We start from the raw sequence: 17,473 nt of genomic DNA on the forward strand, positions 1-17,473 counted from the left end.
CCCTTGTGACAGCCCTCCCAGAGAGCCTTCACTTCTATATTTGCCAAGCCTCAAAAGTCCATTAGCGGATGAAGTATTCCAGTCATTCCTTTTGCCCTTTCAATTTCAAAGTCTTTCCTTTGGCCCTTTCAATTTCAAAGTCTTTCCTTTGACAGATTTAGTGTATCAACCCACCACCCTATCAGATTAGTCAGGGGACATGTTGACAGCTTGCAAGTACCATGACTCCGATATAGAGCCACAACCTATCCCACAGAGTTCACTGAGTTTAGGGGTTGGCTGGCTCACCGAGCTGGTTTGTTGTTCCACAGACATTTCGTTATCATGCTTTGTAACATCCTCAGTGCAGCCTCTGATGAAGCTTCAGTGTGTTTTCCCACCTAGTTTTTAAACTCTGGGATCTATTGCAATGGATTACTTCACTTCCGGGTTTCCTCCCTACTGGAATGTATATGGGGTCGAGTTTAATGTCTTTATTAAGAGCAAGGTTCGTGGAGTGCCGTGCTTCCAGGAATTCTCGTGCTTGTCTCTGCCTAGCCTGTCCCATCTTGGTGCTGTCCCAGTGGAAGTCATGGTTCTCCTTGTCCATGTGGATTGAGATGAGTGAGTATTGATCGTGGCTTTTTGTAGCCAATTGGTGCTCATGTAGCCTTGTTGTTAGTTTCCTTCCTGTTTGTCCAATGTGGTGTTTCTCGCAGTCTCTGCAGGGTATCTTGTAAATGACATTGGCCCCGTCCATAGTGAGGAGTGGGTCTTTAGTTCGGGTGAGCACTTTTTGTAGGGTTCATGTGGGCTTGCGTGCCACTCTGATGCCCAGCGGTCACAGAAGCCTTGTGGTGAGTTCTGACATGTTCCTGATGTAAGGTAGTGTGATGAGTGTGTTGGGGCGTGTAGAATCTTCCTGATGCTGTTCCTGTAGGCATCTCCTGACCCAGTTCTTTGGATATCCATTATCCTTGGACACTGGAAGAGGCATTCCTCCTCCTCTTGGCGTAGTTCCATGTTGCTGCAGTGTGTTGTTGCCCTTTTAAAAAGTGTTCGCACGCAGCTTCATTTGTGTGTGCTGGGATGGTTAATTTCATTTTATTAATTAATTAACTTGATTCCGGTGAGGATGTTGTTTATGAGTTTGTGTGTCTCCTCTAATTTGGTCCGTTTAATGATGACAAAGCTGTCGTCTATGTAGCATATTCATAGTTTAGGTTGGATTTGCGGAAGGGCAGCCCTTTCCAGTCTTTGCATCACTCCTTCTGCTATGTGCCTGGAGATAGGCGATCCCATGGGTGTTCCATTGATTGGCTTGTATGTTTGGCCAAAATTAACCAGCGAGGAGAAGTGCAAACAACTCCCAATCCTGGACATCATGGTAGAGCACAAGACAAATGGGGAACTGCAAATGAAAGTACACCGAAAAGCCACACTCACAGACCAGGTATTGAACTTCAATAGTAACCACCCTAGTGCACACAATGGGGATTGTTGTTGGGGTGGGGTCCGTTTCACCAAAAGCAATCGTTGCTTGATTGAGGGACTGGATATTGGAAGGATATGAGAATCACCTGCTGCAAGACACATCCCATGTTTTTGCTTCCACCTCCCTTGCATGCTTCTCCCAACAAAAGCCTCCACAATAATTACCTGTGACCTGGGTCCTCTAGCATCCTGGTACACCAATGGAGGTATCGTTATGGCAGCAGCCATAGCCGCCTCAATGGCACTGCAGATCTGCTGGCCTCTGGCGCTCCTTTCTGCTCCAGGTTCTTGATTCTAGTGGAAGGCCTGCTGGTGACCTCGCATTGCCTGATTGGCATGTGATTCAGTGACCCTTACAGAATAGAAGTGCCATGTTTCTTTGGCTCTCCAGCTGATCAAAGAGACCCCAATGTCACAACAAAATTTGTCTGTAGTTTTAAGATAAGGAATTAGGGAATCTTATCTGGCTTGTTTCACAATGTGGCAAGAAAATGAAGCCAAATAACACATCCTCCACATTTAGTAAAAGCTTAAGAGCACTGTGAGCTAACTTGTATATTGCCACATTAAACAGTAAAGCATCCTGAAAATGAACAACTTTTGCCATTTCATTGTTTTCACCTACAGTAGAAGTACACAAAGTTCATAAGTTTGAAAAGAAGAAAACAGCTTAATCTTACGACTAATCTTATGACATCGATTTCAATGCTGGACGATAGGTAGAATTTTCCCTTCCTTGGTGTAGTGCATTGTCAAGAACTGTGGTAAAATAGAATGGCAGCAAAAAACTCAATATTCTCAATACTGAGAAAAAAATGTTCTGATGTTCCCATCAAGCCGCAAATATTGACTTTAGGATCTTGCCATTGACTACCTGATCCATGTATTTGCATCTCATTAAAGCCCCGACTTGCTTTATTTTTCTCCCACTTTCAATATTTTACACTTTCAAGAAACTAGATGATGCATATTCCTGACATGGAAATTGGAGCAGGTTTCAGGTGGCTCAGGCTCACCTCGTGATTGTTCCGGCCATCATGCCATTGCTGTTTCAGATATGCCTGCATTCTCCATTGCTGACATTCTCCTCGACATTTCATCCACACAAGTTAGATTGGGCAGTCTCCAGCCTTACTGTTCATACCTGCTCTGGGATCATACCATGTGCCATTTCAGTTCTTCAACACTTTACTTTTGAGCTTAAGAACAACTTTGATTTGCAGGCTTTGTGTACGTGGATATACATGCACTTCATGCATCTGCAGTATTTTTGTAATCATATACAATATATGGCTCTTGGCTTTTTTTCTAACATTTATTTACTTTACCACTTACATGGAGCCCATCAACCTCTATTTAACATCGCTTTCTTAGCTCAACCTCAGTGAAGTTGTCACTAACTTACAGATTGCCAGCATTTGTGCAGACCACATTGTTTTCTTAGCATATTCAGTCTTTACTGCTTGGTTGCAGGCTGCTAACCTCTGTGGCTTTCATTGCTTTTTTATTCTGAGGAAGAGACAGTAGGTCAGGAGGGGAGGATTGAACAGTTAATCTGTCAGTCAGATAAGGATTGGACACAATGATGTAGATGTGGAAAAATACTATATAGCAATGTCAGTGTGGAAGCATGTGCCAAACTGTTTACAAGACAAGCATACTACATGCATTTCAACTCATGTCTGAAAGTCAAAGGAGTTAAGGGAAACTACAGTCAGTCAGCAGGGGGTACTGCTACAATGAGGGGATTGGGCCACAAGTCATTCCTGCAGGTCAAGTGCAAGGGGTCAGGATTACAGGTAGGTCAGCCAGAGTGCTGTTGAGTCATCATTCCACAGGTTGGATTGTGGTCAGTCGAGGAGTTTTAAACAATAATAGGGAGAGGGCAGTACATGGAGTCCTGAAGAAAGCGAGCAATTCAAGTCTGATGATGGCCTCCATTGTACTAGATTTCTGATGGAATGATACCTGAGATAGGGGGCTATTGTAAAGAATGTGGAAACTCATAGGGAATCATGGACTGGAATTCCACAAGGTGAGGAGCAGCAGGTAGGGTGGCATGGTGGCTCAGTCATTCGCATTGATGCCTCAGAGCACCAGAAACATAGTTTCAGTTCCACCCTTGGATGACGGCGTGTAGCTTGTGCAATGTCCCCGTGCCTTCGTAGGTTTCCTTGGGGTGCTCCAATTCCTTCCCACAATCCAAAGATATGCAGGCTGGGTGAATTGGCCATCTAAATTTCCCACAGTCTCCAGGGATGTTCAGGCTAGGCAGGATAGTGGTGGAAAATGCAGGGTTACAGGGATAGGGTAGTGATTTGGGTATGGGTGGGATCCTATTCAGAGGGTCAGTGTGAACTTAATGGGCTGAATGTTCTGCTTCCACACTGTAGGGATTCTGAGAGGCTGAAAGAGGTGACAGTAATTCTGGATTTGGGAGATGTAGGATATAATGTTAAGAGTCGCATGGGAGCTTTCAAAGTCATGGACCCTGGAGGTAAAGTAGGAATGTTACAGTTATATGAATAACTGCATATGAATGCAGTTGAAATCTGCAGATGTTGAAACTTCATCTTGGCCACAGGGACAGCAACACAAAGTCAACATAAAATTTCGAGGCAAATCTTACATCATGGACAGACCCTATAAGTCACGCTGAAGTGGATTTTTGTCACATTTGGATCAAAAACTAAGGTTGCGAAAAATGCACAAAATAGCTGAAATGGCATGAAAGTGGGTGGAAGGTTAAGTTACCTTTTTCACTTTTGGGTTGGAGAAAAACTGTTGAGATTGGAGGCCCTGCCAATGGCAATTACGTAATTGTGCCTCCACTGATTCAGTAATGTTACCCAATTTACATTACGTAGGTAGGTCATTCGTTGCATACATCAACCTAGTTATATCTGCTAAGCAACAGCAATGAGAACAAAGCACGTAAAAGTGGAATTTGATGTTTTCAGTTCATATGCACATTGAATAGTTATCTCTGGAAGACAAGGCATCACAGTTGCTATGCTATGCTATAAGTATGCAAGGGCGTGGGCTGTAATGTGACGGGACCCTTTTGGGGGCGGGGCATTGCTATGTTGGCAAACTATTCTGTGACTTACTTTCGGATTTCTGCTCCTTTCGTAGCGTCAAACCTTTGGTTATGTACTGTATAATTCGATGAGGTCACTTACTTCGGAGATCCATGTAGAGATAGGACAATCACTTCCTGAGTGTGTGAAGGAATGATATACTTCTCTTTTATTGACATGAGGGTTCAGGAGTTCCTTCAATTAAATTGTGTTGTCTTCCTAGCACTCTCCATGGAGAAGTTGCTCACTGAGCTCAAATGGAGGTCATCGTCACTGAATTCATTGTGGTCTTGATGCAGTTCAGAAGACAATGTAGAAGGAGACAGTGACTACATTTTGAAACCTGGTCCCACAAGAATAGCAACCTCAAGCAGCTGCAACAAAGCCTGTACATAGGGAGTGAGTGAATGATGATCCAACTGGTCGCTAGGGGAATGAAGAGGCTGTGTATCTAACTACTTGCTGTCATTTTCGTCAATTGTTTGAAAGGTTGCGCAGGCAGGCAACAGATAACAATGTCATGCCACAACATTTCCAAACTGTGATCAATTAGAGGAGGATTGGATGGCAATCCTGTCCCAGTGGGTGCCCAAGTCACAGCTGCCATGTGTTTTTATGCCTGCAGCAACCGAGGACCTCTGTGGCAATTCCCAACCATAAACTCATAAGCACGTAGTGTACTTAACTCATGACACTTTCTTCAGAGAATACCCTTCATTTTGAAACCCTGTGATGATGAGAGTGCAGTAGCTTGGCAGTTGAATGTAGATGAAACAAGGAAATGACAGCAAATTTTTGAATGTGAAAATGAGGCTGAGGATTAGAGTGTTGACTGGGAGAGCCGTCAAAGAGAGTATGACTAAGAAATACAGTATAGAGCTAAGGAGATCTGTAGTGTTTGGCTTAAAAATGATATCTTCAAACCGGACCATTAAGGGCTCATTATTACAGGTTAATTTCTCGTGGCAATGAACATTTGAATAAAATTTTAAAGATAGGCCTTGTGTAAAAGAACAGCCTGTTTTGGCTAGGAGGTAACTGCATAACCTTGATTGTCTGTGGGAACCATTCTTTTAAGTAATTAACACAGAGCCACCTGAAGATGTTTTTCAGCTTGATTCAGCACGATGAAATGCCTAGAAAAGTACTGCCAGAACTACAAAATAGTGATACAGCATATAATCAAAAGAGATTCCAGCAGCACGATTTTCGTGATTAGCACTAGTGCCTCTCAGTGCTAGAGAACAGGTTCAATTCCAGCCTCAGTGAGTGTGTGGAGTTTGCATATTCTGTCCGTGTCTGCACAGGTTTCCTCTGGGTGCTCCAGTTTCCTCCCACAGTCCAAGGATCTACAGATAGTGTGGATTGGCCATGCTAAGTTGCCCCATGGTATCCAGAGATGTGCAGGTTAGGTAGATTGGCCATGGGAAATGGAAGGTGACAGAGATGGGGTGGGTCTGGGTGGGTTGTTGTTTGGAACGTTGGTGTTTACTGGATGGGCTGAATGGCCTGCTTCCACACTGTAGAGATTCTGTGATTTTGGTATTAATATCAGGTACTTCTTCTCACTTGTTAAACTTTGTCTCACTTGTCAGACTTTCCCCACTGGACTGGGGTTCCTGAGATCAGTGCCATCGAAACTGATAAAGAACTCCAAGTGCCAGTCATTCAAAATCCCCGGCATAATGACAAGGCAGTGATACTCATTAGTTTGCATATGTATAAAGTAGTTTGAGCTAATAGGTTCACCTAATTGTTCGTGTATATATTAAGTAGATTAAGCCAGTAAATTAGCTATGTATTGAAGTGAACATGCCTTCTTGTGATTGTTATGATTAGACTTTAAAGAAGTAATTAGATACTTTCAGTCTAGCAATACACATGCGACAAGGATGAATGAGCTGAGTTTGGATTAATTATTTAAGATTCTTTTGGTAATATGTCCAGTCATCCTTGTTTGTTCTAAAATACATTATTTTGCAGTCATTGACCTTTGCTGTTGATGAATAAATATCTCATGGCCTATGTGATATCTTTGGGCAATCCCAGTTTAAAGTATCTGCACGCATCATCTTTTACTGGCAATTAAGAGCAAAGCTGTCAGTGAATATGTGTACCAGCATGCTCATGGGCACAGGGTTAGGTGGCTTGTAAGGCATCCATCAGGGTATGTCACCCATATGTTGTGCAATTAAGCCTCTAATCATAGGCAGCAGGTTGTGTGGTATCCTGAGGAATGTCCTTATGACCCTTCCATCGTCAATCACCCTTCAATATTTCAGAGAGTATGTAGCTTGCTAAGTTACCCTGAAATGCATCCTCTAAGACACTATTGAACATGGAAACTTAGGAGATAGGAGCAGGAGAAGGTTATTCGGCTCTTCAAGCCTGCTCCACCATTCTTCTTGATCATGGCTGATCGTCCAACTCAATAGCCTAATCCATCTTTCCCCTATTACCTATGATCCCATTCGCCCCAAGTGCTATATCTAGTTGCCTCTTGAATACATTCAATGTTTTGGCATCAGCTACTTCCTGTGGTAATGAATTCTGCAGGCTCAACACTCTTTGGTTGAAGAAATTTCTCCTTATTTCTCTCCTAAATTGCCTGCAAGAGGTGATACTTTGTGCTGCACTTGTCAGCAAACCAATGTATTATGAGAGGAAATGGGCATGTGAACTGCTCATTATACATCTCCCAACCTTGATTAGCAGTGCTGTCCTTGAAAGGTTGATAAAAATGAACCCCTCTCTGCAGAAATGTGTGGAATCATGGTTGATTCTGTACTCACTCAAGGTGCACGTAAGTGTGGAATGATATGTGCAGACTAGACCCAAGCACATGTTCTGCACGTTGTGTTTAGTCTTGGTGATCTCCATACTAAACAGCTGCATAGTCATCGATATCAAGGATGCCTGACGTTTGAGGATATCCGTAGTCATGGGGCGCACTGTTATAAGAGTCTAAGTGACTCCAGCTACAGCGCGATCTGTGGCAGCATCAGGTGAGAAGTCAAGCAAGGTTGATCTCAGCAACTGAAGCAGCTCGCTGTATCTTTTGTTCATTTGCTGAGCAGTGAGACACTAAGGATTTTCTTTTAGCTTTGTTAAATGCCTTATTAATGGACGAACGCCCCTTATTTTGCTTTCTATCTTACCAGACATGTCAAACAGGCAAGATACTGAGAAATCTTGATTATAGAAGTTAGAGCATGTACCTGGTGACATCAGTTTCCTACTGTCTGCAAATAGCTTCTATGTTGCTCAGGTCCATTTAGCATCTTGGAGCATGATCCATGTGCTCCAGCTGCATGTCCCCTTCATTCATAGACATTGGCATCTGGCAATTGCCAGCTGCTCATGATCAGAGTGGTTAGTGGTGATGCAGGAAAGAAGTGAAGTGTCCTGAGTGAGTATAAAGTATACAGGGCAGAGGGTTATTTAGTTATGGAAGATGCAGTAATCAGAGTTGCAGTTCATGAGCCTTGTGATATGTATGAGCACAGTGGTAGAGTCTGTTTAAGCTCTGGACCCATGAGTTGGAAAAGTGAGCTGGTAAAAAGGACTCCTATCCCAGAAGGAGTGGTACAATGGCTGGATGGTTAGCACTGCTGCCTCACAGTGCCAGGGACTCAGGTTCAGTTCCAGCCCTGGCAGCAGTCTATGTGGGGTTTGCACAATCTCCCTGTGCCTACACAGGTTTCCTCTTACAGTCTAAGGATGGGTGGATTGGCCATGAAAGTATTGGCCAGAAGAAAACAAAACTATCAGAGAGATAGCTAATGCTTCTGCCTCTCTGGCTGCACCATTCCTAAAGAAAGGACCCCAAGAGCCAAGTAGCACAACTAAAAAGGTGAAAAGCAGATTAGCTCAGAAAACTCATTCTGAGCCAAAACAAAACAGTTTCACTTTCAGTCAGCCCTCTGTATAGGGATGGATGACTGAAGTATCTCACAATGTAAACTCACATACTGAGCTAAGGAATCTCAATGCAAACTAATCTTAACAAATTGCAGGTCAAGATTGAAATCCTCAACATTATCGGTTTTCCTTTCTCCTTGTGTCAGTAAACAGCTTATTTGAATGATTGTTTGTTTAAATTCAAACTATTGGCAGATTGTAGTAATTAGTAGGCAAATAGAAGTAATATGTTGTACAAAACAGACCAGAGAATCAATCATAATGCTTTGTTGCTGCAGCATAAATTGGAGTGAGGCTGTTTTCACTGTCCCTGTGCAGATGATGATAGATTGGGTGCAGTAAAGTGTGACTGACACAGATGAACCTGGTGGCATATTTATCATAAGTATGTTGTAATTCTGTCATCTCAGACAATATTTTTAACACAAAGTCTCAGGTGATACATAAAATTATGCTGTACTTTCTTGACTTATATGGTGCGATATGTCATGTAGTTATTTTTCTGTTTTCATGTGCATGCACTTAACAATTCTTCCACTGGCTAACTCCCTCAGCAAAGTAGCAAATCGAGGGCAGTGTTTTGTGTTTTGGTTAGTAACCTCAAGATGTTTTCTAATCAACCTGTTCAGACATTTCATGTCACATTGGAGAAGGTGGGACTTGAACCTGGGCTTCCTGGCCCAGAGGTAGGGATATTATCACTGTTCCATAGGGGCCCCTTTATGACACCAATTACAGGGTCAAATCGGGTTCAGTCACTTAGCAGTGACTTTCCTTAAATTGTCTAATTAAAGGAAATACTCGGTATCCAATGATGGATTTTGGGTGAACCCATGAAGCAAGAGGGCACTGTGGTGCAGTAGTGGTATCCCTAACTCTAGGCAAGAAGGTCTGGGTTCACATCCCAACTACCCCAGATGTTGTAACATGTCTGAACACACAAATTAAACTATATCTAGAAGGCCCTCTAATGTGGAAGGAACTGCAACCAGCCATTACAATTACGAGATAATGAGCTTGCCTAGATCTTGAGATACTTGCCCAGCAACTTTTAAAAAAAATTGAAATACAAAATTGGCCACAGTTGCCAGCCACCATTTGAGGAGGCAAAATATTGTGGCCTGTAGCTGCACCTGTGATCAGGCAGGTGGAGTGGGCCTTAAATCCAGCCTAGAGTAACAGGAAGCTGATGCCAAGCACCTGGCCTTCAGAGGCTGACTGCAAAATTTCAGTTAGGCTTTGATAATTGGGCATAATTAGACGTTTTTGTTTTCTACTAATGGGTGTCTGCTGATAGCCCTTCTAATAGGCATCCAAGTCTTGGAAATGGCAAGGGATCTATCTGCAAACGTGGCGGTGCAGGGGCTGGATGATATTGACAAATTGATGTGCTAGTTGATGGTGTGAAATTAAGTGGCTGTCCAACTCCCATTTTACCTTCATTTCTGCTGAAAATTCAGCCAAATCAGTGAGCACTTTAGCGGGTTTTTTTGACATTAAATGCAACCAGTGGAAGAAAGAATATTGAATCTTTATCATCTGTACTGATTTAATTGAAAAGCACTTTGAGTACTTTAAGTAGGAAGATTCAGGTGACTTATGTTAGTTATAGCTGCCACAACACCCTCCGCATTCTAATAATCTTGTTTTAATGTCTCTCATTGGAACAAGGCAACCTGCACTGGTGACCTTTTCATAATGGTGTACCACAAATTCTTTTGAAGCTTGTTACATTATAATTGTATGGCTAAGAATTCAAAGGGTTGACTGTTTTAGCGTCTAAATGAATAAAGTTGTTGTAGTTGAATCTAAACACATTACTGATAGCTTATAACTGCATTGTATGTTTACCATTTACTGCATTTTAAGTCACTGTCATCTTTAGTTTGTGCTAAGTTATATTCTCCAAAATTGTAACAATACTTATTTTCCTACTGACAAACAGATGATGTCTGAAAAACATTATTATTCATCACTCAGTGATAAAAATACTAATCATACGTGGAAATCATTCAAAATCACTTTAGAAATTTGGAACGTTGTAATTAGTTCATGAGGTGAAATTGATGTGGATTGAAAGTCATCAAAGTAAGTTTACTGCTCTGATGGGTCTGATTTACTCGAACATTAATTATGGGAGATGGAGGCAGCAGATATTATTAATACCAATCAAACCCAGTGGTAGAGTAGAATTAATCATTCTCCCACTAGTTAGTGGAATGATTAACAGCTCAAACGATGGCTGCAAGAGATAACTATCAGTTATTTCTCAGTATTTTGTGTTTTAGATCAGTGCAGTCAATACATTGAATTTTATAAGTAGCAATCTACTGGGAATATTCAAGTTCTGCCTTCTTGCTAAAATGACAACAATTTTGCAGTGGTTTTCATTTTATTTTTGTTTTATAGAAGGTGCTTTCCTTTCCTACTCAAAAGTAATTGGCTATGTTTGAAGATATTGTCAGGCTTCCCAAGAGTTCTATCGACAGCACCTGTTTAGGCCCAGCATGACCCATGTCTTCAGAGAGAAATCATAGATTTCAATCTGGACTAAGTGAAGGCTCCTGGAAGAAAAGAAATTGATTCCCTTGGGATTAATTACCAGAACAAAGTTTTTCCTCTGCTCCCCACAGGGAATGAAAATAAATATTTGACCAAGTTTCTTCAGTCCAATTCCAGTTTCAGAATTCTCCTTAGAGCAATATGTTGTCAATCTGAGATCGACTTCTTCATGAATAGGTATCTCATGGTCTTATGCTCTCATAATGCTACCTCCAGTTGTAGTGATTAAACCAAATATCTGGCTGATAATGAGGGAAATTTAACCCTTTGACTCCATTTGCTATCAACTACCAAAACTGAATAGGGGTTGAACTTAGGAAGATCATCACAGTAGAAGCATTGAGGCGAATATGGTTGAAACTGGAATTGCTTTCTTTGTACTGTATAAAAGAACCTGACAATAAAATGCCAGATTTTAATTTTATCTAGTATCATTCAAGATCTTAAAAGTATTGTGTATCTGTTTGAAATCAGTATTTTTAGTTTAGCAATTGGAATTGGACAGGTAGTTCACATGTTTTTTCTTTCTACAGCCTGTGGTGAAACTCTTCAAGAGTCAACTGGTAATTTCTCATCCCCAGGATTTCCGAATGGATACCCTTCGTACACGCATTGTGTTTGGAGAATCTCAGTTACACCTGGTGAAAAGGTAATATATTTTGAAATAATCTCTGTTAATCTATATCTACAGTATTAGCATGGGTGTTGTCTACCTTACTTTATAGTAAAACCTTCACTTGGAAATCATTTAATTAATTTAATAACAAGATTGTTATATCGGAAGAAGTACTGTAATAGTGACTGTTCTGCTACATGATGCAAACAGTTATTGTTGTATTTGTAATTTCAAGCATGTACGCACTTTGTGGACCATTACTTTTAATTAGTAATACCCAATATACAATATTGTTTCATGTATAGTGCATGAAATATTTCCACACTATGGAAATTTTCACAAAAGAAGCAATTAACTATTTAATCCACTTATATAGGATCTGTGGCATTGTGAAATGTCTCGTGACAGTTAACATGATTGATACATTTACCTGTAGTTTTATGATGCTTTCATTGGCAAACATACAGTAGTTGATGTCTTGCGATAATCTTAAAACATTTCATATTATATGATGCCAGAGATTTCATCATTTTGTGTTATTGTGTACCACTCATGACAGCAAATTATGAAAAAAAAAATCAGCTTTTAATTGGATCAAATATTGTGTGTATTCATTGGTTATTTAAGAGCCCCAATCGAGCCCCTAACTTGGCTTTGTACATCCACCAAAAAATCATGGAGCTCAGAATAAATAGTTGGTCAGAAAGTATCCACATAATTTGATAACCTTTCTTCTCCTTTCTGCAAACTGGTCTAGAAGACAAATTGATTGAAGTATGGGTTGCAAGTGGTACACATTGAGTTTTGTATAGATTTAATTCTGATCGGAAGTCTTGTGGCATCATGGTACTGTCCCTACCTCTGAGTCAAGAGTTCTGGGATCAAGACCCATCTGCACCAGAGCTGTGTGATTACATGTCTGGATGGGTTGAATAAAGAAATATATTCAACAGCATAATGGTCCTAGCATTCATGGTTTGGTATGCTCTGCCTATTTTTTTAGATCACCAGATAGTCACCTAAAGCAGCCATCAGGACCCTTGCACATGTAGCTTTGTCTTGCATTAGGTGATATGCTTTGAGCTCGAACACTTGTTTATGATGCATGGAACAAGTTTGGGGATGTTGTGCTCTAAATTTTTCAGCGCTACTGCCGTCATCAAATAAGCTATGGTTTTATTAAAGTAAATGTTCAGCATTCTTCTTATGGAATCAGGATCTGGATTTTTTTCCTGACTGCGGAGTCATTATGATTGGGATCTCAGAACCAATTACTTCATCTCATTTCTGCTTCTTGAATCCTCCTTCTGGAATCCACCATTGCCACAAAGGAAAGCAACGTGACATTCTGCATTTTAAATGTGCCAATTCTAGTGGAGGCATAGACCTGAATCTGTGCACAAATAATTTTTTTTCCCCTGTGCCTTTTGTTCAGTCAAGCGCACAAATTAATCAGTTTAAATTATGGGATCTGTTTGTGGAAGGTGTAATGTTTATCTTATCGAGATACTTAATGATAGGAAAAAATGACCTGTGGTTTGAGCACTTGCTGAAAGACTTGCTACTTTGAGGTTGAGTTGGTATGTAACCAGCATATAAATAATGTGCTAGTTGCAGGCTAAACGCTTTCTGACCTTGCAGCACTTTTAGTTTTGTTCTGAAAAACAGAAATTGCAATGTACGAACCAACCCTAATGATTTACAGAGAGAGTTTTGTTTTGTACTTAGATTGTGTGTCCAGGCATTTTGAAGCAGCTACATTTAGTTTATTGTCTGAATCGGCAGAGAAATTGCGAATAAATCAACTGGAAATACATTAGTGGTATAAATGTTCCCCTTTATTGACCTTTTTCTGCTGCAGCGTAGATCTTTCAAGCACACATATATTGAGGAGGCTCCCTCAGTTCAAATGAAATCCTTTTTAAGTGGACTATTGCAAGTGCCCATGTTTAGACTTAAGGCCTCAGGAGGGAAACAACAAAAGTTTGAGAAATCCCTATGGTATTACATCATTCTATTTTTTGGGACTTCTTATTGTTTAACTGCTGATTATGTTAGCACTTGGCAGGGGTAGGACCGGATTTTCGTGCAAGGGGTGGGAAGGTTGAATTGAAAAACATCCTAACTTAACAGACAAATGTCTTTTGAAAATTTCTCTACCTTCAGCATACTCTGGTAATCCCGAAGTGTGGATTCAGGTCCAACACTTCTTGCAGCAGACTCAAAGGATGATAGAGATGCTGAAATTGTTGGTGTGCCACTTCCATTCACTGGGACAATGAGCAGGCGTAATAATGAATGTCAAGTCTTCAAACACTCCCCCCTCCTCCCATTTAATATGACTTTCTTGCACCTCATAACTCCATGCTTCCTCATGTGTTTCATTGTTTTCAATCACCACTTTCTACTATGACAAACCTCAGTTGTCTTTCAAATGGACATTGTCATTTAGACAGTCTTCATGCTGGAAAAAAGACAAACAATCTCATTCATAGAGACTATTCGAAGAAAAGAATACCCTGAAATGGTAATGTTGTTGTAAAAACAAACACTTATTCATATTCTACATCAAAGACAGATAATCCTTTAAAAATCACTTCAGTTATCAATCATCATAATATCATAGCCCTTGCTAAGCTAAGTGATTTTTTGGTAGCTTTTGAAATTCAGCCAAGCATTCATAAGCAGATACTGGAAAATGTAATAATAAAATAGAATCTGAAAGGGAAACTGATAAACCAGACTTTTCTTTTCCCCCCTAAACAATATCAGGTGTTCTAGCAATCAAACAAGCTTTTCTTTAAAATAAAATATTCTGAGCATTTAAGTTCCCAAGCACACTTCTCTGCAGTTTTGAATATGCCCTTGTGATTTCCCTTTTTCTTTTCTCTACTTGGAAATGACTGTAATAGTTTCCAATACATGCACAACTCTAATCAATACAGTGGTCAACTTACCATCTTCAGGAAGAGCCCTGTACTCAGTCACAGCAGTTAAAAACTCCTCTAACTTAAAATGCTGCATATACTTATTGAAATTGATTTTTATGTATGTCTCTTTACCCCTTCATAAATCATATCAAGGGTCTTAATAGAATTCCCAATGAATACAATAACCTTTAAACAATGAAATGCAGTAATTTGAGGTTACAAACTGTATTAAAATATTTATCACAGAAGAACAGAAAGATTCAAGAGAGTTACATGTTTATAGAGTAAAAGTAACCCTTTTTGTGGACCATTAGGGAACAAAGACCTTTTTCTCAGTCTTGATGCACTACTTACAGAATGATGATACATAGCGAAAGAATTATAATTTAGTATTTAACGGTAGATCATACATGTTGTCTGATCGCTTTAAGACCAAAATTCTGGGAGGCTGTGAGCTTAACTTTTGATGAGGACAGTGTTGTAAAACATTTCATTTCTGTTAACTCAGTTCATCAGTAGTGGGTAGGCCCTCTACTGCAAGGAGAGACTTCCAGGTGAAATCTGGAAACTTCCCAGTGAACTGTGAAGGATGTTGAGTCCTCCCACTTGGTCCACAAGAGTTCCCTGGCTGGACAATGCAGCAATGGCACTGCCTGTTCTTGTCACTTTCTTTTCCTGACTTGGCCAGGTGTCCCAGATTCCATTTACCTGGTTGAGAAGACAGCATCCTACCATGGTGTTCTATTCTTCAAAGTGCAATCCTAGCCACTGCTCCCCAGCTGAACTGCTAAGACTGTTGAATTGCCAGCATTTAGTTCAACTATCGCTCCCTGGAGCAAGAACCATTGTTCTTTATAGAGATGATAATTAGTTATTTGCCTGAGCCCTGTAAAATATGCTGTGGGATCCTCAGATGTCTGAGGTGGGTTGTTTCCAGCTTTCCAGACTTGCTGGGAATGCATAAAGTAAAATTCAGCCCACACTACAAGAAGACTGATTTGTTGTACATGTTGTTTTACATTTTCACATCACCTTATTTGACAAACATTGCCAGTGTTGTAAGCTCAGCCCTTTATTAATGAAAATTTGTAAGAGACGAAATATGAAAATACTATACATACTGATTTCAAGATGAAACCAATCTTGGATTAGGATGATAAATGTTAAACTGATTCACATGGATACCTCCTGTAATTTTCTTCTCCTGCAACCTTCCCCAAATGATCTACCTTTGAATAAATTAAAGACTTCCCATGCAGTTAACAATGAAATGGATACCCTCCACTGCCATCTGACAGTAGGGTTCCCCTTGGACTGCATCTATGTTTTATCTCTAGAGTTGATTGTCTTTCAGATTGATAATCAGTCCTGTCCTTTCTTCTTTGTGTTAGCCTCCAACAAGTTTAGCTGAATTAGGATAGTGAAGCAGAAATTTTCAGTGTTCTGAGAACTGCTCAAATTTTTTTTGTTTTTCAGATGAATGTTGTGAAGAAAAAAATAAATGGCCTGAAACAGTGTGGGTTGGATTGTTAACTTGCCACCTGGACATAAGATTAATTGTCTGTTTTAGGCACTGCACAATTTTTAATACCATTGATCTCTCCTTTTCTACAACTGATGCACAATACTAGTTTAATGCTTGCGCAGCATGTTCAAAATCCAGTCCAACATTTGCTTTTGTTGAAAAATTGTCACTTTTGATTAAATGCTGTTTTGAAGTCAAAGACATTAATTCTTGCCGTTTGGAAAGCCTTCAAGATATGCATCTGGCAAGATTTTACATTATCCTATGGAAACTCAAGAGAACAGCGTAAACTTTTTGTTATGTTTGCTGTGACCTTTTGAGGACAAAATAAATAACGCTATAATTCACTGCAGCTTTCTAAAATAATGGTCTGATGTTTAGCCTTGATAATTAATAGAAAATTCTATGTAAACATACTGGATTTTAGTCATCAGGAGATTGCAGAAGAAAGTACAAAATTGCCATTTTGATAAGTTGAAGATACGATTAAAGTAAGAATGGAAATTACAGATGTTGGCGATGATTTTCAGCCTTCCTTAGAATTGGGATGGTGCTGGAGGATTGGAGAATTGGGCATACACAAGATGGCATAAGAATAAGCCAAGCAAGTACACTCCACTCTGTTTAATTTTGATTTGGGACATCCTAGAAACAATAATTTGGAACTGATTTAATCCTCACGTAGACAAATGTGTAATTATTTAAGGAGAGCCAGGATGGATTTTTCTTCTTAAGGAAAAATGATGTCTAGCTAACATTCTTCAAAAACACTACAGAAACATCAGTGTGTTGATCATGGCAATGTTTTTGATGTAGTGCACATAGACTTCCGAAAGACTTTGATACAATGTAAACAAATTTAGACCTGAAGGAGTGAAAGAGACAATAGTAACATGGGTGTGGAATGTATTGAAATGTAATGAGTATTGTGGAGGACTTCAAAAGTACATTGGTTGATGGAGTGAACAAATAGGTGATAGGTGAAGTTCTATATGGAGAAGTGAGAGGTAATACAATTTTAGTGTGAAAAACGTGGGAAAGCAATATAACTTGAATTGTACAACTTCAAAGAAGGTACAGAAACAGAGGGATCTGGGTGTAAATTGTTTCACAGATAGTGGGAACTGCGGATGCTGGAGAATCTGAGATAACATGCTGTAGAGCTGGATGAACACAGCAGGTCAAGCAGTATCAGAGGAGCAGGAAGGCTGACGTTTCAGGCCTAGACCCTTCTTCAGGCCCCAAACATCAGCCTTGCTGCTCCTCTGATGCTGCTTGGCCTGTTGTGTTCATCCAGCTCTACACCTTGTTATCTTGGGATCTGGGTGTATATGTGCATGTCATTAAAGGTGGCAGGACAGGTTGA

The 17,473-nt window shown here is 40.2% G+C and overlaps 1 protein-coding gene across 5 annotated transcripts in view; it reads left to right on the top strand.

The window, feature by feature from the left end:
• The window catches only part of tll1 (tolloid-like 1), a 351,886-nt gene that overhangs the window by 222,569 nt on the left and 111,844 nt on the right, over positions 1-17,473 (top strand). For all 5 annotated transcript variants that reach the window (XM_048544759.2, XM_048544744.2, XM_048544753.2 and 2 more), the window contains one exon: positions 11,570-11,685. In XM_048544759.2, the coding sequence (XP_048400716.1) occupies positions 11,570-11,685 (116 nt within the window). The remainder of the gene's footprint in view (positions 1-11,569; positions 11,686-17,473) is intronic.

This window comes from Stegostoma tigrinum, chromosome 1, assembly GCF_030684315.1.
Source record: "Stegostoma tigrinum isolate sSteTig4 chromosome 1, sSteTig4.hap1, whole genome shotgun sequence".
In the NCBI taxonomy this organism is placed as follows: domain Eukaryota; kingdom Metazoa; phylum Chordata; class Chondrichthyes; order Orectolobiformes; family Stegostomatidae; genus Stegostoma; species Stegostoma tigrinum.